The sequence below is a fragment of the Excalfactoria chinensis genome, chromosome 5 (assembly GCF_039878825.1).
Source record: "Excalfactoria chinensis isolate bCotChi1 chromosome 5, bCotChi1.hap2, whole genome shotgun sequence".
NCBI lineage: Eukaryota > Metazoa > Chordata > Aves > Galliformes > Phasianidae > Excalfactoria > Excalfactoria chinensis.
This window is the reverse complement of record NC_092829.1, coordinates 42,197,673-42,223,906: the sequence shown is the minus strand read 5'-3', so window position 1 is coordinate 42,223,906 and position 26,234 is coordinate 42,197,673. Positions and strand designations below refer to the sequence as shown.

At 42.2% G+C, this 26,234-nt stretch overlaps 2 protein-coding genes across 2 annotated transcripts in view; both read left to right on the top strand.

Moving 5' to 3' along the window:
* TNNT3 (troponin T3, fast skeletal type) overlaps positions 1-12,737 on the top strand; it is a 28,493-nt gene extending 15,756 nt beyond the window's left edge. The window contains exons 6-14 of the mRNA XM_072338827.1: positions 3,415-3,433; positions 4,303-4,348; positions 5,148-5,264; positions 5,575-5,652; positions 5,907-6,020; positions 6,208-6,317; positions 6,864-6,954; positions 9,900-9,940; positions 12,346-12,737. Coding sequence (XP_072194928.1) covers positions 3,415-3,433; positions 4,303-4,348; positions 5,148-5,264; positions 5,575-5,652; positions 5,907-6,020; positions 6,208-6,317; positions 6,864-6,954; positions 9,900-9,940; positions 12,346-12,394 — 665 coding nt within the window. The 3' untranslated portion in view covers positions 12,395-12,737. The remainder of the gene's footprint in view (positions 1-3,414; positions 3,434-4,302; positions 4,349-5,147; positions 5,265-5,574; positions 5,653-5,906; positions 6,021-6,207; positions 6,318-6,863; positions 6,955-9,899; positions 9,941-12,345) is intronic.
* A 1,118-nt stretch (positions 12,738-13,855) lies between these two features.
* Positions 13,856-25,114, top strand: MRPL23 (mitochondrial ribosomal protein L23). The gene is made up of 5 exons (XM_072338335.1): positions 13,856-13,955; positions 14,046-14,168; positions 14,659-14,741; positions 16,408-16,481; positions 24,759-25,114. Exons 1-5 carry the CDS (start codon positions 13,930-13,932, stop codon positions 24,918-24,920), a joined length of 468 nt encoding a protein of 155 aa, XP_072194436.1. The 5' UTR covers positions 13,856-13,929; the 3' UTR covers positions 24,921-25,114.
* The last annotated feature ends 1,120 nt before the right edge of the window (positions 25,115-26,234 follow it).

Genomic DNA, 26,234 nt, shown 5'->3' with positions numbered 1-26,234 from the left:
CTCAAATATCAAGCTCTTCGGGCTGGAATCTGCAGATATTTAAATTTCTGCTCCAACCACACACTTAACATTGTCCTCAGGATTGAACACAAATTGAATACAAATAAATTTACTCAGACTAATGGGACAAATCATTTGTTGCTTAAAAGGGTACGTTTTAAAAAATTTGGTTAAATAGGCCCTGAAACACATGGATAGGAATGAGAATCGCGAAAGACCAAATCTATGAAGGATCAGTTTTGCTCTTGCATGTGGGCAGGTAACTTCAGCCCGCAGAGCCAAATGCAAAATCACTATAATGGTGTAGAAAGACTCTTGTGGACTCTGAAAGCCTTTGAAGTAGCTAAATTGTGTAGCTTCAGCCCCCAGAACATTTGGCCAGCTGTTTCCCAAAGACGAAGCCCAACACCACTGGGAACGATTTTTCTTTTTCTGTGATTTCTTGTTTTGTTTTTGTTTTTCATTTTGTTTGTTTTAATTTTCTTGCTCACCTTTCAGGATTTTGTTTTTTAATTTTAGGGATATCCTCTGAGGACCTTTCAGAGCCTCTCACATCACTTTTCACTTCAAAAAATTGGATCTTTTTCTCTTTCTTTCTCTCCCTCTTTTTCTTTCCTCTTATTTTTTTAATAGCATACTGTTTTTCAAGGACACGCTATGTGTTAGAGATGTTGTTTCTCAGCAGTGGGGAAAAGAAGAGTGTTTAGTGATTTCTGATTGAAGCAAAGGCAGGTCAGATGGATTTGCATAAAGAGGAGTGTGATGGGAACATCTTACAGATTGAACAGGAGAACGCAAGGATGTTTTTACTGTGGTATCTGTTGTCTTTGAATCAACTCTTTTGGAAACCAGAAATTCAGAGATTCTACCTCTAATCACCACGTCAGTGAACTTGGATTTCCAGTGGTCTTGCCTTCTTTAGGCAGGAGTGTATATGGGGATTTTGTCACAGCCCCATGCTCTGTGAGCAGAATGAGCACAAGATCAACCAAAATCCGCCACCAAGAACAGGAGTTTGCTATGACAGTTCCTGTGTTTCCACCAATTTTGGCCCAGTTCCTTGAACTTCCTCATGAAAGATGGGGTATCTCGAAAGAAATCACATCTCTGAGCTCCTTTTGGTGCATTCAGTATGGACCATGCTGGATCATGCGCTGCAAAGGACATCTTAATTACTGCTCATTTTTAAATAAATCCTTCTGTTCCTTCATTTTCCCCTTTTCTGGTTTGCTGGAGGCACCTTAAATATCCTAACTACATATATATATATTTTTCAAGAGAACTAACCAACCTTCTATTCATACATTTATTTATTTTTGACAATTGTTTGTTGGTTTAAGTACATTTAAAATGCTGATTTGGTGGAAGCTGAAGCCAAATTCAGTCAGTCATTGACAGACAGATGTCAATCCTGGCACTCAAGGTCAACAAACAAAATCCATCGTTTTCTCTCCTCTTTTCTCTCCCTGAAGTGTTACTAACTGACAGCCTTCAGTTGAACAGGAGTGTTAATGGGAATTACCTGGCTGTGTCATGAGGGAAGGGAATCCTGTGTGAATTAACATCCCTGGTAGACTGGTTAATCGTGACTACTTCCACTGTCCAGTTTGAAAATCAAAACTGGAACACTGTAACTTATGTTTTAATAAGCTCACTGGCTATTTGAAAAGCAAAATGATTTAAAAAATAACTGGAGAAACACAGAACTACATTCTTTGCTTATTTTTCTTCAGGAGTGATTTGTGGTTTCCTTTATACAGCTGCTCTAAATCTTTTCTAATTACATGTTGTGTATTTTATTAGCATTGCTCTGGCATTTAGAGGCCTCTGCTGAAATACGTTTTAGAGGGCAACGTTCTTGTAGTATGTGAGGAAAGTGCCTACCTCAAAAATTTCATTACTAAAATTGATACGTGAGAGAGAAGAAAGCTTTGTTTCTGATCTCCTTTATTCACCTCTCACATCTTTTCCCTTAATTTTCTCAGTTGCTCATTTCCAGTCACTTTGTCCATCTCTGATTATCCGATATCCTTGCAAGCATCTCCACTGAATATTTTCTAGTATCAATTTTTGCTATTTTCTCACTTGTTATTTATTTATTTATTTATTTATTTTATTCTCTGCTCCCATTCCTTTTCCCAGTTTCCCCAGTCAGTCCCAAAGCAGATGCAAATGAGCACTTGATGAAATTAATGCCATATACAATAATGTAATATATTACATTCTATTAGGTAGTATAATATCTTTCTGTATCTCTATATGGATAACCACTCCTGAGGGAGGCAGGTTTCATTTTTCCTTTACAAAGCTGCCTGTTTTTACCAGGTTTAATAGTCTGTGAGCTTTTTACCTCTGTTCCTCCCACTGAACCAAAACAGGGAAAGTCTTGTACAACAAAATCCAGCATCCCTGAAAGTTCAAACGTAGCATGTGGTTATGAAAGTCAATCTGAGCCCCTGTGAGACTGTTCCAGAATAAATACGTAGGTTTAATTCACTTCTATTTGTGAGAATAACTGTGCTGAATTTATTGGCATCAGACTGGGGCTAATAACTAAAGTATAAAAGGCATAGCAGGGAGGGGGATTTATCGCAAGCACAAATGTTAAGCAAGAAACTCCTTAGGACAGCACATTTCTGAGAGCCGGGAAAAGGTCACCTGTTGCAGGGGGACACCTCTGACTGTCAGTCTCTGTGATGGTTTAGCCCTCCTTTCAGCGCATTACACCTTTCCTGGTGATGCAAAGATTATTTCCTTTACCACTAATGGAAATCTTTCTCACTGGTTGAGGATAGCTTTTCCAAGCAGGGTTTGATGGAAGAGAAACATTTTCCTCATGGAATCAAGGTATCTCCAAGATACATGTCCTAAGCTTAGGAATCCATGGGCACAGAGAAAATACATAGCATCAGCCTTTTTTTTTCCCCTCCTGGCCCCCATGTGAGGCATTTAATGTAAATTGGCCAAGCCTATCTTATCAGTGACTCCACTACAGATTCAAGCAAACTTCAGTGAATGAAGGACTGATTGAAACAGGCAATGTTTTCTTCCACCTGAATGCCCAGCTGTCCTCCTTAGAAGTTGGTCAGGATATTTTGAGGAAAAATAATTCATCATTTACATGAAAGCGCTGCCTTCCAGATGCTACGTTTGGGACTTTTAAACAATCTCTTGATTTTCTTCTGCCAAATTCTTTTTTAAGGATAAAAACAGATTCACTCCTAGCAGAAGGGGTATGTGAGCCTGTATGTTTCTTTTGGAAGTGTTTGTGATTTAACCAGTTTCTTTGGGATGTTTCCCCTAAGATTGAATTTCCCTTCCCTCCTTTTACTTTAGCAGCTGGCATGATCTCTGTTGTTCTAACTGTTCTCCTTCTTTTTCCCTTCCTGTTTTGCTCCATGTTTCCAAATACAGAGGAGAAGCCCAGAATAAAGTAAGTATGAAGGGTAGGGAAGTTCAAAACCCTGTGATCATATTTCTGATCCAGCAGAAGCCTGTAGTGTCTATTACACAAATGGCCATCAGAAGCCTTTGTAGAACTCCCCCTCATCCAACATCCTGAGTCCCTTTTCAGGACATTTGCTCCTGCCAGGGGGCACCTTAGCAACAGTTACTGGCCAGGATCTTCAAACAAGTTCTTCATGGAGCTGGGAAAATCACAAACTGCCCATATCCCACAGCTTCCAGTGGAAATGAGGTGTCCTGGCAGTAAATTCTTTGTGAGAGCCTGTAGCTGGGAGCAACCCTTCCATCTAGAATTGCTGACTGCTGGAGGGATGGCAAACGTTGGGCTGGGCTGGCTAGAGCTTAAGTAAGTTTTCCTAAGGATTTTCTGGCTCTGGGTTTCAGCACCTTCCCTTTCCCACTCTGCAAAGCACCCAGAACAAGGAGCCTTGTGGGCCACTGTGTTTCTGTCTAGTAGGGGGTAGATTTTGGGAATGGAAAGTGTTTTCATGGGTGACTCCCTGTTCTGCACAAGCCTCCATGAAGTTCAAAGGTCTCTAGTGCTTTCTGGATTAGTTTTCAATTGACTTGCAGTTTCACACCTCTGCATCTCTCTTAACATTTATCTTTGTCAGCATAATTCTCAAGGGCAGATCAGTTCAGGACATGCCTATTTCCTAACATGAAAATTCATTTTTTCTCTCTTTTCTCACTTTTTTCCCTCTTACTTCCCCTTTCCATTTTCCCTTTGCCCTTCTGTTATTCCTTTTCCTATTCCTTCCCTTCCTTTTCCTGTTCCTTCCCTTCCTTTTCCTATTCCTTCCCTTCCTTTTCCTTTTTGTTTTTGTCTCTCTGCAGGCTAACTGCTCCTAAAATACCAGAGGGTGAGAAAGTAGATTTTGATGTGAGTATTCTTGAGCCTGTATGCGTTTGCCTGTCAGTACCTGAGCTATACATATGTTCAAACCCATGTAACTCCATCTGTACTGAACACAGCTGAAGATACTATCCAGAATAGAATGAATGCTTTCAGGTGTTTTGCATTAAAGGCTACCTTCTGCTCTCTGAAGGCCTCTGGATACATTTGTGACTAATATGGCCAAGACAAAAACTTTATTTACTTGCTTGGTTGGTGGTTTTTACTCCTTGAATGTTTGGAGCAAAAGGAGCAAGAAGTTTAGGATCTCTAAGATCCCCTGTCCCACTGCTGTAAAATGAAATAAAGCAGGTCTATGCTCAACTGTTGCTGACAAACTCCACCTGAAATTACAGCAAAAGTTTAACAACAGAAGTCCAAATTCTTTCCCAGAAAGCTGACATGAAACTGAAAAACTGCTGGTGTTGAAAATTTCTGCAGAAATGTCTGCCTTACTCAGAAATGCAGGGGCATTTCCTAGGTAAGGTTTGCATCCCAGTCCTTTGGCTGAACTCTGTACGTAGGAGGCTGCTAAGCACAGCAAAGGATAAAACTATGCAGTGAAATAGAAGTTGTGGATTCTGTACCCTTCTGGGCTTCTGGTCACCACCTGGACGAGCCTCTGAATGTCTCTGACCTGCATCAACACCTGCTGAATCTAGCCCATAGATAACAGCAACACTGTTTCTGCTTTTGTTTGTGTGTGTGTTGGCAGAATGCTGGGAGTCTGCAGGGTGTGTTTCTAGTGCACTACTGCCTTACTGAAAGCTTTTTGCTGCTCTTCTAGGACATCCAAAAGAAGAGGCAGAACAAAGACCTGATTGAACTGCAGGCCTTGATTGACAGCCACTTTGAGGCCAGGCGAAAGGAAGAAGAAGAGCTGGTTGCCCTTAAGGAGAGGATTGTGAGTCCTTGTACTGCTCATCCATGGTGCTAGATGGGAGATAAAGATGAGAATTTAAACCATTAATCTTATTACTTTGGTAGTGTTGCCATGCATAGAAATGATTAATGTCACCCCCAGATTGCTTATTCTCACAACTGTTTTCTCACTCATCTCCATTTTGCACCTGGTTGCATGTCAGCCCCATCCTGCACATCCTGGCAAGGGAGCCTGATGGCTCACTGAGTACCAAAGCTCTTGGTGATGGGGACCGCGAGAGGCAAATGAAGCCACGGGGCTGAGTTCAAGCCTCTGTCACTGCTTCTTGCAGGAGAAGCGCAGAGCTGAAAGAGCAGAGCAACAGAGAATCCGGGCTGAGAAGGAGAAGGAGCGTCAAGCACGGCTTGCGGTAAGCATCGTCACGTCTCCCTTTGTTTCAGCACCCAGGTGGAGGAGATTTCTAGTGATGGAAGGAAATGACAGGTTTTGTCCATCTTGGTCTGGAGAAGAGATGGCCATCCTCTTAAAGCAAGGGCAGGACATGGGAGTTGCCAGTACTCACATATATCTTGTCTGATCACAGTCCTGGTAGTGACAACAGGTTGCTAGAGAAGCTCAGAATCTCCCCTAAAGTAACTTGTTTCTATGTCTTGCACTCTGCAGGAGGAAAAGGCACGCAGAGAGGAAGAAGATGCCAAGAGAAAAGCTGAGGATGATCTCAAGAAGAAGAAGGCTTTGTCTTCTATGGGTGCCTCGTACAGCAGCTATCTGGCAAAGGTAAATGCGTGGACCAAGTGTAAAACCACTGGGTTGACAAGAAAGAGTCTTTATTATAAGCTGAGAAGAAAACTTGACTTTTCCTCTTATGGATCCCTAGCAGCTTGTCTTACATGCTCTGTTAATGAACTTATTTTGTTCAGTCTGCGTTTCTGCAGTCTGACATGACTTGATGTTCTGAAAATAGGCTGATCAGAAGAGAGGGAAGAAGCAAACAGCCAGAGAGACAAAGAAGAAGGTTCTGGCCGAGAGGCGCAAGCCCTTGAACATTGACCATCTTAATGAAGACAAGCTGAGGTAATATGTTTACCTTCATTTACTGCAGTGTAATCCACTGAAATTTCCCAGGGTAGTTAGAGCTGCTAAGTTATGAGTAAGAATAGCACTGAGGCTGGAGGTTTGGGGGCTGTGTGCTCAACTGCTGAGCAGTCTTCACTTGTTGGCCTGGACTCTGGAGTTTAACTTCAGCCCTGAAGCAGATGAGATTGCACAATGGCAGCTGCTCTGCTCATCTCTGAGGCACTTGGACATTCTTCCTTTTCATCTAATTCCCCTGGACTCTTTTTTATCCTTACAAGTTAGGGGGAAAACTAAATCTGGCAGAAGTATATTAGTGTTGGGTACATGCAAGAGTAGAAGGCTAAAAGGTTCTCGTGTGAGGAATTGTGACCTCTACTAACTTTCAGAGTTCAGTAGCTTTCAGAGGCCAGAAAAAGCTGCCAGGATAATGCATGAATGGAATTGAACAAAATGTAAAGTCTCTCACTATTAGTGATGTGAAAATTGTAGAAAATACACGATGTGACGTGTTTCTCCTCTTGCCCTTTCCCCTCAAATGCACAGGGACAAGGCTAAGGAACTGTGGGACTGGTTATACCAGCTGCAGACTGAAAAGTATGATTTTACTGAGCAAATAAAGAGGAAAAAATATGAGGTGAGTGGAAAAGCCATTTTTCTAATGATACCAGCTCCAAAACACTAAAATCTCCAAGAATCCTCTGGCAAAAGCCATACAACGGCAAAATCATTTGATTCTTCAATGACCTTTTGGATTATTTAAGCAGAAATGCACCTGGAACTATAGTCCCCCTGATGTAGTTGGACTGGATTTCACATTTTAGGCTGAAATTTAATAGATTACGCTCAAGGCTTTCAGTGCCCTCTTGGAAAGCCAGTGCCAATGGAAAATGCTCCTATTCAAACACACTTTGTTCATTCTTGTTTATCTTCTAGGTAACAGTGGTACAAAAAATCAGAGTCTCAATTCATTCACCTCCATCACAAAGTAATATTTTTAAGTGTCTTTGATTTCACACCCGTATGTTTTAAGTTTTATATTGTCCCAGACAGATTCCCTTTGGACTGAGTTCTTTGGAGTTACTGAAACCTGCCTCCAGACAGGAGCAACTGACTGCATTGTCATATGGTAACATAAAGTGGATAGGTTTCCTTTACAATAAGTTACCTACACCAGGTTTCAGTGGCTGAAAAATCCTACTGGATCACTCCGTCTTGCTTTACTTTTGATTCCAATTACACAGACACACACTGACAGGGAATGAGCAACACCAATGTAATTATCTCAATCTCTCTTAGATTTTAACACTACGTTGCAGGCTGCAGGAGCTTTCCAAGTTGTAAGTACAATGAACTTGCCTGTGTAACAGCAGCAGCAAAGGCTACCAAATGCATGAGCCTGCAGCATGGTCAGAGGTCAGGTGCCAGAAAGAAACTGGCACTTGGCTCCAAGTGCAGAGAGAAAAGAGAAAAATGCATCTTGTGTGACTTCCTTCACTTCCTTTTTCTCTCCCTTTGTGATCTTTGGAAAGAGATGAAGTAATTTAGGGGAAGAGTCAGGATCTAACAGGGTTGTAGCTGAAGAACTGAGCAGGTAGCCCATTCAGTTCATCTCTACAAATCTGTCAAATTTCTGTCCAAACCTCTGCTTCTAGCTGCATGCGGGAATCGCTACAGCACGCCTGAGATAGATGCAGAAGCTTAGGGATGCACAAGGAGTATCCTGGTCCTCATAGAAAAGAATGGTATGGAGTGTGGGAAGGTTCTTCACCTCCTGGCTTAATGGCTACCCAGATCCAAAATATTGAAGATGGTTAGCTTAAGGATAACAGGTCAGCTGAGTGTGACACAGCAGGAAATATGACAGTGGCAGGTGTGTTGATGTTACATGTTATGGTAATGAGATGTCTGTACAGGGGTAGCCAGTAAGGAAAATCAAGACCATGGAGCGCAAATAATGGCAAAGTAGAAGGAAAATGCACAGCTGGGATGTTAGAATTGAGAGAATAAGGGCAGATACAGCAGGGAAAGAAAGGGGGGAGAAATGTAAGGGAAAAGAGCAAAGAATGAGGGAGAGATGAGTGAGGATATAAGGGAGAGATGAAGGAAGGAATCGGAACACACAGAAATGGAGCTGTTCTTTGGCTCTAGAATCCGTTGCTCTTTGGTGCTTCCTTGGAGAGTGAGTGTAATGGTCACTATGGCAAGGTTGTCAGAGAAGGTAAGTCTCAAGTCCTTGGGTCAACCTGAAGAGGGAGCTGCTTTTCCTCCACATTTGTGGAAAACAGCCAGTTACCACAAACAATTTAAACTGCTGCAGCAGATATTTCAGATTCCATGAGTAAGTACAAAAGCAGCTGATGAGCTGCTCTTTCCTTCCTTGTATTGTCCTGTTCCTGCTAATGTTTCAGTCTCTTATTTTGTCTGTTTGCCATGGAAAGACACAACCCAGGAAATATCAGTTGTTGGGCCAACCTGAATGTATGACATTTTATTTTTGTTTTACATGTGGGGAATATCAAACACTGCTTTAAATACTCAAATGCTGGGTTACTGGTTCTTGGACATGCAGAGGCAGTCCAAAACTTTGAAGTATACTAGAAGCAGGAGGAAAAGTGTATGTCTTGGCCAGTGAGAAAAGCTAGGTAGAACCTTGGCTTGGTTACAGATGAGAAGGTGAGGGGGCAAAAGAGGACTCCCTGTCACACTCTCATTCTCTGGGGCTTTTTCACTGCACTGGAGGTCCTGGGATTTTCATAGTGAGTCCAGGGCTATGGGCCAGATTGGAATGCTAAGGCAGGCCCGAATGTGCTTACGCTGCAAAAGGTAGGTGTTTGCTTTCCATGCGTAAGGTTGAAATCTAGGTCTACCCCTGGCAAAACAAAGTTAGACAACATCTTGTCCGACAGATGCTCCAATGGCTTGCAGTCACCAACAGAGCTTGAGAAGATGTTCAGAGCCCTTACTCCAACCTTTCTTTCTGTGGTTGTTGAAGCTCTCCTTAATATTGCCATCTTCAGCCCCCTTAGAGTTAGATGAGTGACTAAGAAGGTGGTGACTTCTGCAGGCTTCTCATCTCCTGCTCTGCCACCTAACAAAGGTGTTCTGGTAGAATCTGTGGCCTCCATTCCTGATGTCCCCATCCAAAATCTACCAGACTTCAAGCTTATGTTTTTCCTAACATGTAGGAGTAGAGAAAGAGTGAGAAGGTGAGATCAGCTCATACACAGGGTGAGGCCATGAAAGAGCTTTCCAGTTGGTCAGAGTGATGCTCATTCCAGTTCATCTGCCTGCAGTTTGATGTGTGAGTTTATGGTAGGTTAATTTGTGTGGATAGAGAGTTTACTAGATAGGATTATAAAATTCTAGCTCTTTCTTCACTTGAGATGTGAAATTGGCTTAAAGGTTTATTGCCAAGGAGTGGCATTTCTCTCCTTCAAGAAAGAGTAAGCTTTTATTTCAAAGTATTAATCCCTATCACAGGCACCTGTTCCCAACACTTCAGCAGGTAAAACTCTCCTCTCTGTGATGGAACAAAGTTTCTTTATCCCTAAAAACCCTAGTCATGTGTGTTGTTTTCAGATTGTCACTCTCAGGAACCGGATTGATCAGGCTCAGAAACAGTAAGTACCCATATCCCCTTCCTAGCTCCTGGCTGGGGATATCTTCTAAGTGTTCAAAGTAGTCACTTCAGCCTCAACAACAACATTTTCTTGTTGCAACAAAATGAGGCTAAAGATGGAAGGGTAACTCCCACTCTGCCTCACGCTGAGAAAATGAAGGGCAAAATGAAGTGAACGTAACAGCTAGTAAATAAAAATCATGTTTCTTCATGCTATGCCTGCACAGTTTCCATCTGCTAATTGCTGGGATTTTCAAACACCTGACTGAGATGCTTTGAATACACAAGGAAATACGACTCTTGTTTACAAAGGGTAAACAAGCGACTGCTAAGAATGGTGTGTAACAAAACTAACATCACAGGATTATACTGTTGTAAGTTCTTTTCACTCATCTCCTTTCCCACTTTCCTTCTTCGTATGACTTCTATTTAATCTGATTTTTCTGGGTCTCTTGTCTTTAACTACTTTACATGTTTGCAGTGAATTTGTGAGAGGCTAGGGCTAGAAGAAACCTGGGAGCTAGAGCATGTAGAAGAGTTAAGACATAAAGGAGCAGCTGCAGAGAAGCAAAGGAGGAGAACTCTGCACTGATGGGACTTGGTCTTCTCAGTGTTTCCTAACCTAAGCAAAGCGATGTCAGGATGAAATTATGATCTCTCTTGACAGCTGTGGCTGATAGGACTGACCAGGCACTGCCTCCCCACCTCATCACACAACCTTGCCTTATCATATGAACATAGCACTGGGAGCTCAGTTGCCTGTAGGTGCCAAACGTAAGACTGGACCTTCTCGTGGGATTTTCTATACGGACCTCTAGACTGATAAGCCTCAACAGAATGTGCAGCTGCACAAAGCTGCAGTGGTTTGTCTGGGTGTCACTGCTCTTTTGAGGGGCACTGCAACCTGTATTAATAATGCACAACTGTTTCTCAAAAGATACGATGCATTCTCAGCACAGTACGACAATATTTGAAAAGGTTACACCAGGAAGTCCACAGCTCATGAGATTTCTCTGTATTTGAATTTCTATCCAAAACAGGCCACAGCATTCCAAAGCAATGTCTGCTGATATGTTATACGAGGATCAAGTGATCCTCTTGCTACAGGTTTTTATTAAATCTCCTTAAGAACATTCTAAAGGTTAGGCGTAACATCAAACATTACAGGCGCCTGTGGAGATAAAAGGACTCTGGCTTCATTTGAGGAGTTATAGAGTTCCTATACTGGATTTTGAACCTGTGGGAGAGTTGGAAAAACAACACAAAGATGAATTTAACATAAGCAGAAAACTTTCAACTGTCTCTCATGCAAATGGTCATTTTTTCAAATAGATCAAGTCTAACTTGGTTTTAAGGTAAAGTATCCACTATATGTACTGTCTATGTCACTGTGTTACATCATTCTATAAACACAGCTAGCATTTTTGTACAGGAGGGGCAGTGCTACAAAAATCTCCCCAGATGCATCTTCCTCATCCTTCTCTGTTCTCTGGAGAAATCACTGGTTCCAAAGCAGGTCTCTCTTCTTCCATGTCAAAGACGTGCTTCCATTTTGCATGTGCTTTGGTTTCAAGAAGCAGCCTCGCTGTCCTGTGTGTGTGAGATGGGTTCGATGTTGTGTTGTGCCACAAAAACCAAGGTCTTACAAATGAGAGTCAGTGCAGAATCTAACCTGACTAACTTCATGCCTGGTCCCTCTGTGGCTCCAGGCGTGCCAGTTTCTCAGTCAGAAGGTAAGTGACTTGCATGCAGGATTGTTCTTCTGTATGCAAGAAGATGATGTTTGGAGAGAATCTGCTTTGTGTGGAGGCTGTAGCTGGACTGCTCCCACACACAATGTGAGCAAGACTGGAATACTGGGAGCATTAAGAACTTTGAATTGTTTTGGAGACTTGCTCTAAGAAAGAAGTTACTCTGCCTGTGCTGCAGTGAAACAGTTTTTAGTTCTATTTAAATGACTGTTCAGCTTGTTATCTTAGCTACCAGTTAGCTAGGACTGGGGAACTTGACAAGAGCTCCCTGATGAGAAGAAAATTTTCCCTAGAAACACATTCAAAACCAGATCAAAGCGAATCTGAATTCAGGAGACTTCAAATCTGTGGCAGGGCAGTCTTGTTGCTTAGTTCTGAGGTTGCTTGGACTTCTGTCCTGCTAATGCAGGAATCTGGAAGGGTCCACCTCTGCCAGGAATGCACATCCTGGCCTTTCACTAAGATTCTGAAGTAGAAAATCATTCCACAACATCCACAATGTTTTCCTCAGGATGTGCTCTATAATGGGTGTGCCCAGCATGTGAAAAGTAAAAGCAGCTCAATGCTAATCTGAGAGTCAGAAATGAGTAGTGGTCACAGAGCACCCTACTGCTTCCTTCAAACTGACATGTTTTTCTTGCCTTTTGTATTGCAGCAGCAAGAAGGCAGGAGCCAAAGGCAAGGTTGGCGGGCGCTGGAAGTAAAGAACCAGGCAGGATGGCCCTTAGTGATGTGTCAAAACCCTGCTGGTCTCCTTTTTCTTCCTTCACAAACTACTTGTGTTCCTGTGCCTCAGCGATAACTAAAATTGCAACATCAGTCTGTGTTGGCTATTGCTGCTGCTTTTCTTCTTCCTGGAGGGGTCTGGTGGCTTCCTCGGTCAAAAGGAAGCAGGTTCCCTGTGGAACTGGGGAGACTCCTTGCTGGCATCTTCAATTCCTGCTGAGCATGTCCTTTATCCTCCTAACACCAGCCCTATGCTGTCCTGTAGATTGCTGTGTACAAATCTCTGGATTTTGTAAATAAAGCGCAACCAGTACCTACTTCAACAACAGCTCTCTGCAATGGTGTTTTGTATTTTACTTAATGGAAACTAAGGATTAAACTAAATGCTTATGCAGTAAGATGTGAACTGGCTCTGCAAATGGGAATGAGGTTCAGTATCATTAACCAAGGACCAGGACTCGGGGCCAGGTATACAGCTGCTATGCAGGCAGATAAGAAAACTCAACTCTGTTCTGAGGGAGCTCATAATCTATATGCCTGTCTGGAAGCCAGTGCAGTTGAAGCAGACTTAAAAATGTGAGTGATGAGAGGAATCAAAGACTTGGGTGCGGGGGAATGAATCCGCAGAAGTAGTAGCTTTCAGCAGATGCCATTTCTTAAATGCAGATGTCACAGCACAGCACAGAGCACTTTTAACTACAATATTATGCTGAGATGTTTGTTGAGGCAGTTAATCAACATACAGCATTGAAATCCAACGAATTCAGTAGTTATTTCAATGTAAATGTCAGATGGGGCCAGAGACACAGAACAGCTGCTAACGAATGTGGAGCTGTTGTGTAGAGCTGCTCTCCTCACCAGCCTTGGAGGCACCTCATTGGAAGGAAACCTACCAGAGTTTTCCCACCTGGTTTCATACGAAACTTTCAGTGCCAGGTTATGTTCTCTGGCTCACATACATGCTGCAGTGACCAGCGAGGAAAAGAAAATCACAGCGCCGTCATGAAGACAGCAGGACAGACATCCAGGAGATGTCAGAAGGCCTTGCTGGGGTGGCAGGGCTGGTAAAAATGAGCCCGTTTACGGCCATCCCTGTGAGAAGTGACGTTTCAGGTTGAGCACTAGGAACAATCTCTTCTGGGAAGGGATGGTGGGACATTGGCACAGGCTGCCCAGGGAGGTGGTGCACTCACTGTCCCTGGAGGAGTATGAGAACCTCGGAGATGTGTAGTGGGGATAGGCTGGTGGTCTCAGTATTCTTTTCTAACCTATGTAAAAGGTGGCCCCCAACAACCGGTGTCTCCCCTTCCACGGGCCGGGCTTGTGAATGAGCCCCACTGTGCCTGTAGAGGGCAGCCTTGAGAGGAGCTCCGACGTAGAACCGCTAAGGATCACGCCGAATGCCACCCTCACGCCGCTCCTCCGCGCCCATAGGGGGCGCCAGCGGTGGCCGTCGCCCCGCAGGAATCCGCTCTGTGGTCTCTTCCGGGCACTTCCGGGCCGGTCGGCGGCCATGGCGGCGGGCTGCAAGAAGGCTGTGTGAGCGGGCTGGGCGGCGTGGGGTGGGGGATGGGGTTAGCGGTGTAGTGGTGCAGTTTGGTTGCTTAGAAGGTCGTCTTCTCCCCTCAGGTACCCCTTGTACCAGCTGGGCGGTCCCCAGCTGCGGATTTTCCGCCCCAACTTCTTCATGCTGGCGGTGCGGCCTGGTGTGCCGCAGCCCGAGGACACCGTGCAGTTCCGCGTCTCCATGGAGTGAGTGCGAGCGGGGGGCGGCACGTCGGCCCCGGGAGCGGACAGCCCCCTGTCTGCTTGTTCCAACCAGCAGCTCTTTCCGCGCCTGTGGGGACGAGGACGAGGGGCCGGGTGGTGCGCCTCGTGGGGTTGCAGGAAGGGCCTTCTGCATGGCAGAGCTCCCAAGGCAACTGAATGCAGAACATCCCGCACGTTTTTACTGCTGGCGCTACAGAGAATAAAGTGTTTACAACCGTTGCAGTCGATGGTTATGAGTTGCTCCAGCAGTTTATGATTTATGTTGAGTTTATACTAATGTGCAAGGAATCTACATTGGTTTGGTTAAAGGGGTAGGCAGAGTTATTCCATGCTATCAGCATGCCTATGTCTACTCTTGCTCTGTTTTGAGCTTAGTTAAAGATTTATACTTTCGCTTTTTTCTTTTCCCGTAGTTAAATATTCATGCTTCTGCTTCTTTCTTTCCCCCCAAATGCTGTGTCTTCTTGCTTAGAATGACAAAAGTGGATATCAAGAATTACCTTGAGAAAATCTATAATGTGCCAGTAGCTGCTGTGAGGACAAGGATACAGTACGGTAAGTGCAGTTGAGCAGTTCAAAGGGGTGGCTACATTCTCCTTGCTCATCTGTTTATTTGTTCCTTAAAATCAGTATGTGCCACTTCAGATGTACCACTTCATGTTCGAATGCTTTGATTAGATTCCAACAGCAGCTTTTTCTTTTAAAAACCTAATTTAAAAAGTCTTAAAATTCTTGACTGTTTTCTGCCCTGTGCCAAATGCTTCTGTAGTTGGTAGCATTTCTCTGTGAAAACCAGTCTTACTCACTGCAGAAGGAGCTGCTTTGTGAGGTTACCTGACTTGCACAGAGAGGAGTTGTTATGGTCTGACAAAGGCCAGAGTGTGCAGAGGGAAAAAAAATACTCAATTAGACAAGTAGATAATATCAGAAATACATCTTTACGATTTTTTTCCCCTTGTAGTTACCACGTTCCTGCTGTACACTTGTATGCATCCACTCACTTTGTTTCTTCACTACTCTGCACTCGTACAAAAAATAAAATGTAAAACCAAAAACCCATTGCTACAAAAAAACTCAACAAAAAAACCACACACACACACAACCCCCTCCCCCTTCCCCCCCCCCCCCCCCCCATAAAGTGACCACACAGAAACAAAGTGATCAAAACAACAACTCCACTTCTCCCCCCAAATAACCCCAAATAAAAAGAAAGAAAAAACAGCAAAAAACCATTCCTAATTATGCCAAACTCACCCTTGGTGCACTCTTCTCTAACTGAGCTAGGCTAGGATTATGTACAATCACATTCACATCTGAACACTTCCTTCCAAAGTGCTTCTCTGAATGCATTTTGTGTGCTGTTCAAAGTCAGGAATACAACTTCTCTGTCCTGTGTTTTTGATTAGCAGGCAGTGCATTAATCACATAGACAATGACTTGTTGGTTAGGACATCTTAGGCTGGATTCTTCTTTTTCATTCACTGAGTAGGAAAGGAATTGAGCGATGTGTTTCTGATCTCAAGAGCAGGAGCAATTTTTAAAGAGTCATATGGTAAAAAGAACTGTAATTGTGAAAAATGGAGACTGAAAGATCAAGTGGAGGTTGTAAAACTCAGAACACATAAAAGAATAGAAAGAAAACAAAGATCATCTGCAATATGTCTATTTAAAAACTGAAGTCTTAATACCAAAAACACTCAATTTCCAACAGCACCGAAAAATCTTTTTGCTTGTCCTTGTGACCTTGTTCTTCACTACTTACGGAAGTGTTAACATGTATATAGTAAGGGATATAAGAGGAAAGGTTTAGGATGTTTCATAATTCAGGAGCTTTAATCCTCTTGTGTGCTCGGTGTAAAATGAACTTCTGAACACAAATTGCATAAAGTGAAGTGAAATTGCATTACAACTGAAGCTGTTAATGTTGGGAAGATAGTTTGTTTCTCCTGGCCTTATACGCAGAAGAATTTTCACTTTGCTGCTTTGCAAGCTTTGTGTTGTGACCATGAAAGCATGTCAGGAGTTTGAGTCTGGTGATGTCTCTCCTCTGCTTACATGTGAGCAGTGTTTACCAGCTTCAGTACGTTTTAGTAATTGCAGTATTGCTGTGTAATATGTATGTTGATATTGAAGGAGTAAGAGGAATCTTAACAAAAAATCAAGGTTGGTGAAGCACTTGGAAGTCCTGTGTAATTATAGATGGGCCTCTTCTATTTTGCAGGTGCGAACAACAAGAGAGACCATAGGAATCGGAGAGTGAAGAAGCCAGATTACAAGGTTGCCTATGTACAGCTGGTGAGTTAACATGGATGCTTGCAGGGAAAGAAGAAGGAGCTGTTTATCAGCCAAGCTGGAAGTAATGCTTAGTGAATTGTCCAGTTGGCTGACTATTTCTTCCAGTCCTCTAATGTAGACTTGTTTGTGTTTTTTTAATGTGTTCCAGAATGTATAAAGACATTTGCTGATCTAAATGACTTAGTTGAAAAACAAATTCAAACAAAATGTTAGTTTTCAAGTCCCGTTTTTGTCTGAGGCTTCTATATAAGTTATGGTCTGATGTCATATGGTGCTGCTTTGCCAGTGAGTTTCATACTGACCCTGTACTCTGAAAAGTTCATGACTTGTGTGGTTGATTGCTGAAATGTCCAGTAAGTAAAAGAATATATTGTAAGGACGGGGAACTTTTTATTAAAGCTCTTTGGATGTCGGAGAAGACTAAGGCATATTCCCTGAGGAGCTTTTAGTCATGTCTAGTAAGTGTGCTTTGTGGCTAAAGTGGGTTTTAAAATGTATGTTGGTTGCCCAGTGGAAAAGGAGCTTCATGTTCTCATGAGTTTCTTTCATAACAGAAGCTCATTATAGTTCAGAATTCTCTTGGGCTTACCTGGCTACAAGGGAAAAAGAAATGCCACCCATGAAAGAAAAACCTTTCACGTACCAAAATTACATTAAAGAAATGCTATTTATGGTTGTAAAACCGTAAGTTCAAAGTTGTTGTTGGCTGCACAACCTCAGTATTACTCTGTTCTGGGACACTGAGTTGGTGTGGGGGAACATTGTGTGGTCTTACAGTTTAAAGACTGCGTAAGAATTTGCATGGACTTGTGATGAAATGAAAGGTGCGCAGACAATGGGAAATAACAATATTTATTTTTTAATTGTTCAGACTTTACATGGTCTTAGTTTTTCTTTAAGCCCCTTTTAGGAAGGGGTGTGGAGGGAAAATTGAGAACTCTTTTTTTGTAGGCAGCCCCTATCTATAAAGGGACAGCATGAAATGCAGCGTTGATAGAAAGTTTTGTGTTTATATGAGGACATTTACTGTGCTGGAGTGGAAGGCAACCTCCTCTGGATGAGGGTTTGTGTTTTGATGACAAAGAAAACATTCCTTTTTCAAGAAAGAGTCTGTTTTGTTGGACAAATTCCCCCTCTTGGAGGGAAGGCTATTGTCTGTGCAAGGTTTTCGTCTGCAAGAGATTAGGTATGACTAATGTATTAAGAACACAGCTGAGGAATTGAATGTCAGGAGTGATTTTGTCTTACGAGTTACTTTCTCTGGTTGATGTTCCTTAGTAGGTAATTGGAGGCACTTTCTATTGTCACAGCCTCTTGGTGGTGATGGCTGTGCTTTTGGAGTCTTGTTTCCCAAAACTGAAGCAGATGTGCATCTCTGGTGAACCTCAGTCGGTTCTCCAATTTTACTTGACTGTATTTAAATACAGTCTTATTTCTATTTGTCCAGTTGAGAAGGGGAGTAGTCTGTAACCCACAGGCAGATTCAGGGGGAACGAATGGAAAGCAAGATGTATTTCTGTGTAAAGCCATATTTGAGTCAGTTTCCATGTTCATTTATTTCAGGCTAAATTTCTGAGATCAGAATAGTTGTCTAGTTGTCATCATCGTATATGTAACCACGGTGCAATGGAGAATTATCGAGTACTGTGTTCAGTTTTGGGCCCCTCACTACAGGAAAGACATTGAGACCTTGGAATGTGTTCAGAGGAGGGCTGTGAAGCTGGTGAGGGGTCTGGAGCACAGGTCTTATGAGGAGCGGCTGAGGGAGCTGGGATTGTTCAGCCTGGAGAAGAGGAGACTCAGGGGAGACCTCATTGCTCTCTATAACTTCCTGAAGGGAGGTTGTAGTGAGCTGGGGGTTGGCCTCTTCTCTCGTGTAATCGGTGATAGAACTAGAGGGAATGGTTTCAAGCTGCGCCAGGGGAGGTTCAGGCTGGACATTAGGAAATATTACTTCTCGGAAAGGGTAGTCAGGCACTGGAATGGACTGCCTAGGGAGGTGGTGGAGTCACCGACCATGAGAGTGTTCAAGAAACGTTTGGATGTTGTGTTGAGGGATATGATTTAGCTGGGAAGTATTGGTAATGGTTGGACTGGATGATCTTTTAGGTCTTTTCCAACCTTGATAATTCTGTGATTCTGTGATCTGATGTAGTACTGGAAGCAGATGTACACCAGCAGTGCTAGGAATTGCTCTCTAGCCTCTATGTTGTCTGCTTGGCAAATTGCACTGTGCAGACCTCTGTGGTGCTGTGGCTGAGGAGTGTTCCTGGTTCCTGAAAGAGCAAGTAGCTCTTGATATCCAACAGTATCGTTCTAGGTCTTTATAGAATGTGTTTTCACCTGTGCCATGAATGGAGTTAGGGGTTCACCTTTAAGTTCTTATAGTGTGGCATCCTAGGTGAGGAAACAGACCTTTTGAGTAGATGTCTGCATGTTCTTCCTTCACCTCATCCCTGGGCTCTTTGCATTTTTTCCTTCTATTGTAGTTGCCTTTGGATACTAATCTTTAGATTTTTTTCATCTGTTCTTTTGCTTTTCATCGCTATTTCTTGTGTCTCAGACAGTGAGCTCCCACTTTTGTGTTCACACCAGCTTTAAGTGCTGGGCGAGGCCAGAAAGCTAGTGTTGTTTCTGTAATGGAAGGTTTTGCCTTCATTCTCATTCACGGTGTGATTCAGGCCAAAACAGGCCCTATGCAGTCCATTGTTAGTATCTGCCTAATTTAGGAAAGCTTGGTAACCACTGTAAAATCCTTTTTTAATGAGAATTATTTTGCATCTGCAGTGAGTCAGAGTAGCAGGGCTTTCCCACCATTTTTACCAGCTGTGTTTTCTCTCATAAATCCAGTTTCAAGTTAAAACTGCTTATGACTGGAAAAATAACTGTTTTTGGAAGGTCTCGGGTTAGTCTTCGTGTTGCCCACTAGGTGGAAGTATTGCACTTCCCAGCGAGATTCACTAGCTGCTCTACTGTGGTTTACCTGAACAAAATGGAGTGTATTTTTCTTGACTGTTTTTGCTTGATCGCTTCATAAAACATCACCTTATGTGTTCCAGCACAATGTGCATATCCATTAACTTACTGCAGGTGTCTCAAAGGTGGAAAGTTGTAGTTGATACACCCTTAAGTGTCACAATAGTGCCCCAGCTGCTCCACATGTAAGAATTGTCGTCCTTTCTTTTCCAAATACTATTTCTTGGAGATTCAGAGCTGTTTACTTTATTCTCAGGCTGTAACTGGACAAATACATCATCAGTCCAAGCATAATATTTTCACACTAAAAAAATACCTCAAATCATAGAAGGCTGTGGATCAACAATATCTTGCCATTCCAGACTCAGCCTGCCTTTTTTCCCCTTCTGGAATGTGATTAAGGTTTAAGTTAGAGATTTTTGCTTTTGCTATTAAATCCTACTTTTTAACTCTAATTTATTTTTTTTTTTAGCCAAGTAACTAAAGCAACACCCTTTTTGTCTGATGAAATTATAACTATCCTAATGTTACTTAAAAGAACTGCAAAAATAAAAGAAGTCACTGGTAAGCTTTACAGTTACATCAACATCATGGAAATGAAAAAAAAACAACAACATCCCCTCCTCCTCCTTCACTGTTCTCACTGTTTAGCTCAGCAGGTGTTAGCACCCGTGGGAGCCCAACTGTAGACAAGCCTCTGGAATCCAGACCTATTTTTAATTAAACCTGTTTTGAGAAATCGAATGGAGATGGCTGTAAAAAGGAGTCTGACCTTGTCAACGTTAGGACTAACACCTATTTAGCTACATGAATGATGGCACCGGTGGGAACATTTTTGCAAATGCTTTCTCCTTAGACCTTGCCTACAGTGTCCTGTACATTCTTAGTAATTAACCCATTTGCACATCAGATGTGACATGTAATGAATTCAGAGTAAACTTGGATGCACTGTTTGCTCTACCATTCCTGTGTGGGTTTTGAAGCTGTTTCTGCATGCTGTTTTTCCATACATTTTAATTTCAGACGCTACCACGCACAATAGTAGGAGAATTGTTGAAATGTGCTGGATTATTAAACTTAACTGCATTTGCTGCTACTGCTGGACCGAGTCCCGTGCTGTTGGGAGTCCAACATTTTTTAGTTAAGGATACTATAAACATCACTTTTCTGCTAATTCTGAAGGACAGTAGTAAGTGCTTTAGAAGACCTCGCAGTTGTTTACATGAGCAGTGTTTGCTGCGTCATTCCTACACAATAATATCTTTGCTGACCTCCTTTTCCTAAACTTTTGAAGGGACTCAAAGGTCAGAAAAGTACAAGTGAGTTTGTGCTGGATAATCCTTCCAGCAATTTTCTGACATGAGGCTCAGCCTTGGAAAGGCTAACACTTGACTTCATAGGCCTAATTATGGTCACTTAACCTCCCATTAAAATGAATGGAGGCAATTTGTACCACTTGCTGTTGGAACTCCTACAGACTCTGGGAGCAAGGTGTGTTTTCACCCTTTGTGACCACTAAGACTTGAAATGTAAGTTAAAAATATATTTTCAGTGTTTAGGTCACTTGTTATCTTGAAAGATAACAAGATAAGATTAGTATGTAATGATTGAATAAAGATTCTGTGTACAAATCAGTTTTACATTTGGGTAAAGCTGAAATGAAGATTGGAGTAGTGAATCAGAAAAGTTGAATGGGTCCCAATTCTGAAATCTTAACACAGGACCACACATCTTAGTTGTGTACAGCCTTAGAATTCCTAGGAAGAAGGGAGGTCCCTGGAAAGACCCTAAATGGAGAATACCAACATGTAAAAACAGCACGTTGACCTAATTTTCTTAGGTACTTTTGTAATGCTTCCATGACTTCATTGCTTTATTTATTTATTCTTTAACATTTTAAGACATTTTATGAGGGGATGTGGAGGGAGAGCTTATCTGACGGACTGCAAAGATAGCGCCTCACATTGCTGCAGTGTCAGTAAAACGACTTTTTCACCATCCAATTCCAAGATAAACTAAATTATCTGAGCAAAATTGCCTGTTTTTTTGTTGTTTTTGTTGTTGTTTTGGTCAGTATCTGTCTTTTTTACAGTGCTTTCTTTTAGCACATCTGTCAGATAGGAAGGTGTTCTCACTTTCTCCCACTTTCCCTGTGCTTCTGACTGAGGTAACCACACTGGCACAGAAAGAAAGACCAAATCGTAGCTGTTTTAGAGTCCATGTCAGATTATGAATTTCAGTAAATCAGTGTAAGGGAAGACCTCAATTAAATGGCTTCCAAAAGGTAAAACTCTGAACGAAGGTAAGGTTTGGGAGTAAAAACACAGAACTACGCGTCCTGGTTGAATATGCCACTAGTTCTTGTTCTGACAGTTTGGAAACCTTGTAAATCCTTGCTCCGATGAAGTAATTAGAAATTCTGTTGTTTGCTTTATTTTGGTTAGATTTTCATTTACTGTATGGCTGGCAGGTGACTGCTGTATACAAGGGAAAACTTTGTCAAAGGAGTATGTATATCTGAAGCAGGATTGCGTAAAGGATGAGGATCGCTCTATTTCTTTGCTAGGCATTGTTTTGAGAAGGTGGCGTATGAGCTGCAACATTGGTGGCCTCTGGCACCGTGTTGAAGATGCACCAAATATAAATATGCCTGGATAGACTCTCAACACTTTCTGTAAGCTGATGCCTCTTGGTATTTTTGCAGTTTTGAAATACCCAAGATACAGTCTTCTTTTCAAAACTAGCTACTGAGCATGCACTACAGCTATTTTTCATACAGCTTTCATCACTGCAGAGTCTTACAGCGCAGTATTACTGCATAGTATTGTTACTTAAGATTTATCAACCTTCATTTCTCAGGGTGTAATGTCTTGGCTGTTTCGAATCATGTCTGGCTGCCAGCCAAAATCAGAATTTCTTCACAAGACAAGGGCTGTAAAGAGCCAACTTGTCTGTGCTGATTTTGATTTATTAAAAGACTCCAGATACAGATTGACATTTTTCAGCTCAATATTTGACTTTCACCAGCCTCGAAATGGGAACCGTGAGGGCTTTGATAAACAGCTGGAAGGTTTGCTTGGTTTCACTACACCCTCTTTGCGTATCTTTTTTAATTTTTGATTCCCTCTTTTAAAAATAATAACTGTTCTGCAATGCTTAGTGAATTACCATGGATGTTGTTAGTATGCTTTAAGGACAGCTTTCCTTCATTTGCCAATAAGAGGAGTGCTTTGGTGTTGGAAGCATACCAGAATGGAAGTGCTGCATAACAAGAACCCCTTACTACAGTGTTACCAGTATGAACAGTTCTCACATTTTCAGTGTAGGTGGTATGACTGCCATGTTATTCTGAATTGTTTTCCAATGTGTTTAACTAAAATGGCTTCCTCTCCAGGATGGATGAGCCCTTAGAATCAGAGCCTTATCTGTTCTATAGGTACAGCGAGGTTGAGCAACCTGCTTGCAGTACAGTTTAAAACACAGTAATTTTTAATAATGTAAACAGATTATTTTCCAAATGCTTTGGCTTGCTCACATCTTGGGCAGCCCTTGGCCTCAAGAGTGTTTGCTGTTGATCCCACCGCAGGAAGAATTTCAGTAGGCTACAGCTTTGGGTTTGTTTAAGGACATTGATAACACCTATTTCTGTACCTCATATGGAACTGTGCTTCAGTTGTCGTAGGACAGCTATTAAAAGCATACCTGTTGCTAATTGAAAGGTACAAAAGAGTTGGAACTCCCGAGTGTACGTTGCGGAAAGGAAAACCATGATTTGTTCCAGTTGATCTTATCCAGGCTAGAATCTAGGAAGGAGCAATGTACACAGCAGCTCCCTTGTTGTTTTTGTAGTATGGTCAGGCTCTTAGGAAACCCCCAAGAAGTATGCACTACGAAAACAACTGGAGCATTGCTGGGTATGAGTTGATATTTCCTAGATTCTAGTCTGGAGAAGTTCAACTGGGATAAGTCATGGTTTTTCTTTCCAAAACGTATGCTTGAGGTTTAAATTCTTTCACACCTGTAAATGACCCTGTTGAGTGTATATGGCTAAATGGAACGTAACACACGTTCAACAGGGTCAGGGACACAGTGGCAGGTTGTTTTTTGCTTTTTGTTTTTTTCTTTTTTAATTTAATTATGTCATTTTTCTGATCCCAGAATGTAGTATAGATAGCTGTGTTGTGGAAGGCTTATTTCATCTCCTTTGTGGAGCTGTTTCTTAATTGTGCTTCGGATTCGGTTACGTTTATTACACAAACGTAAAGAGTAGATGATCTGAAAAAACTGTTTTCATCCAAGGCAACTAAATGCTATTGTTGAGATTTCTGTGTAGTATTCTGCCAATCAAGTTAATGCATGATAAGATTTGTAAGTGTTTTGGAGAATAATTTTAGAGTTATGAATTATGAGCTATCAGTTATGAGCTTCATTATGCAAAGTCCCATATGGAATGCGAAGGAATGGAAGGACTGATATTGTTGAGTTTAATGAAGTTGTGCTTAGTGCAAACACCACTAAAAAGCAAGCAGATAATGTTAATGGGATAGAACATTTCCACAGAATAATGGTTTCCTGCTGTTAGATAAAAACCAGAGACCAAGCAAATGTTTATTTTCCAAGTGGGAAACATAGATCTGATGATGATGTTACACTAAAATGACTTGTCTTTTAGGCAGAATGACTGATGCAAATGTAATCACTTTAATCTCATCAGTGATGGATTAGACAGATTGTTCCCGCTGTAATTATTTTACACTGTAGACTTTATTGCAGTTGATAAGAGACCTCTGATATCTGTTATTCTGTGTTCCCACATTACACCCTACAATAACAGCTGCTAGATCTGTTCTTTCTGATCCCAGGCGAGATTTAAACAACTATAACCACCACTTGTATCCCAAGTATTAATGTAATGAATTCTTGCTCTGCCGTGTATTTCCCTGATGGTGTGTGACTTTAACAAAACTGCTTATTTTGCTAATCTTGCTTTTACTATATGACTCCCGCAATGTATCTGAGCTGGCTCAATGTCTTTGAAGAGGTGTCTGCCTCCTGACCATTCATTCCATAAAGAAAGTCGCCAGTATCTTAATTTCCTCACAAGGAAGGAGAGGAAAGCTAGTTTTTGATAGGGAGTGATATGTGTGTCTCTCAGGGGAGGGAGAGCACTGGAAAGAGACGTGAAGAGGTACCATTTTGCACCAACAGAAATTTCAGGATGGTCTTTCACTGTAATTATGTGTGTCGTACCTGTTGCAGAAAGGCTGGAATGCCTTTTTGACTATTTGTTTTCTCTTTTAGGGTCAAGGGAAAACCTTTCAGTTTCCCAACCTGTTTCCAGAGAAAGAAGACAAAGAAGGTGAGGCTTTCGAGGACTTCAGGAAGCAGTTCATGGAGAAAGAGCAGCAAAGCCAGAAGGGTGACCCCAGACGAGGCGGAGTCCCTGATTGGTTTGGACTTTGATGCAAGAAGCCAGCTGCCTTTCTTTAGGCCCAGAGGGATTTTAATCAGTAGAACTTGCACTCTTCTCAGAATGACTGAGGGTTTATTCCTGAGCAGTGCTTGCTAGTGGTTTTTTGTTTTTTTCCTGGCAGTTTCAGCTCAACTGCAACAAAATGGCCCTAAAGAAATAAAAAGGTAAAATAAATCTGACTGCATCAGATCTTTCCTCTGAACTTTCTGAAATGTGAAATTGCTTGTTGTTTCTGACTGTGAGAGTGTCATTGTACTTACTTTCTTCTTCCTTCCACAGGTCATTTGAGTAGAAGTAGGAGGTGTTTTGTTTCCCAGGATAAGTGTGTTTTGCACTAAATAGAGTGTATGAAAGTCATGACAGGACAGCTGAGGGTTGAACAAAAAATTGTAGATAATTAGACTGCAGGCTCAGGACATGCGCTTCCCTTATTCTCAGTTACTGTGTTTTGCTGTCCCGTGTATTGCCTTCCTTCCAAAGCTACCGCCTTTCCTGGAGATGTGTGCATGGTCTGATTTTACTCCTTCCTTAATGGCTATGCTGTATTTTGGACATAGGGTCTTTTAGATAGACTGGTCTATGTGTGTGTGAGATCCCCAGAAGCCTCAAGAAATGGCCAAAGGTAGTGCACAGTCTCTGCTGGCTGTTGTGCACTGCAGGTAGTTGCCTTCTGTGATTAGTCTGCCCCGGGAACATTTAAGGGCGCAGTTGTGCTAATATTCCTTCCCCTGCCCACAGCTACCTTGCAGTGCTGGCAAGAGTCCTGTGTAGACACAGTTGTATTGGCATAAAAAAGATTCTGCAAGTGTAGACTGTTTTGTGCTCTGAACTAGTAAAAAGACTCTTTTTACTTTTCTGGTGCACCTCCCTTTACTTCCAAGTTGCTGGTGCCAGGGCAGTGGTAGAACTTTTTTAGTCCTTCAAGGCTGCCACGTTTAGGTTTTTCATTTCTTGGCTCTGCAGCTGTTTCTCCTTGCTTTGATGAGGATAATTTCTCTTTCCCTTTGTCAAGTAACATATTCTGCTGGTGTGTCAGGAACAGCAGGGGAGAAAAGAGATCTAGGGAGGACTTTATCATGGATGGAAGGAAGGATGTGTTTCTGCTGGCTGTTAGGTATAATGCTAGCATGTGCAGGGTTAAATGTGTGGCTCATGTTTCCACAGCTTCTGAATTCTGCCACTTGGAGCAATTGGCAGGGTTGTGAATGAGCCCTTTCCTTGAACACATCTACTCGGGTGCTCTCCGTTATTGTTTCTTGTCTGAACTTCTTGTTTGGACAGCTAGCAAGATGTTTATAAGGAAA

Bases quoted from the DNA above. Each gene is read 5' to 3' on its own strand.
- MRPL23 (XM_072338335.1), top strand. From the start codon at position 13,930: ATGGCGGCGGGCTGCAAGAAGGCTGT. The intron at 14,169-14,658 runs GTGAGTGCGAGC...CTTCTTGCTTAG, and splicing joins CAGTTCCGCGTCTCCATGGA to AATGACAAAAGTGGATATCA. The intron at 14,742-16,407 runs GTAAGTGCAGTT...TCTATTTTGCAG, and splicing joins GAGGACAAGGATACAGTACG to GTGCGAACAACAAGAGAGAC.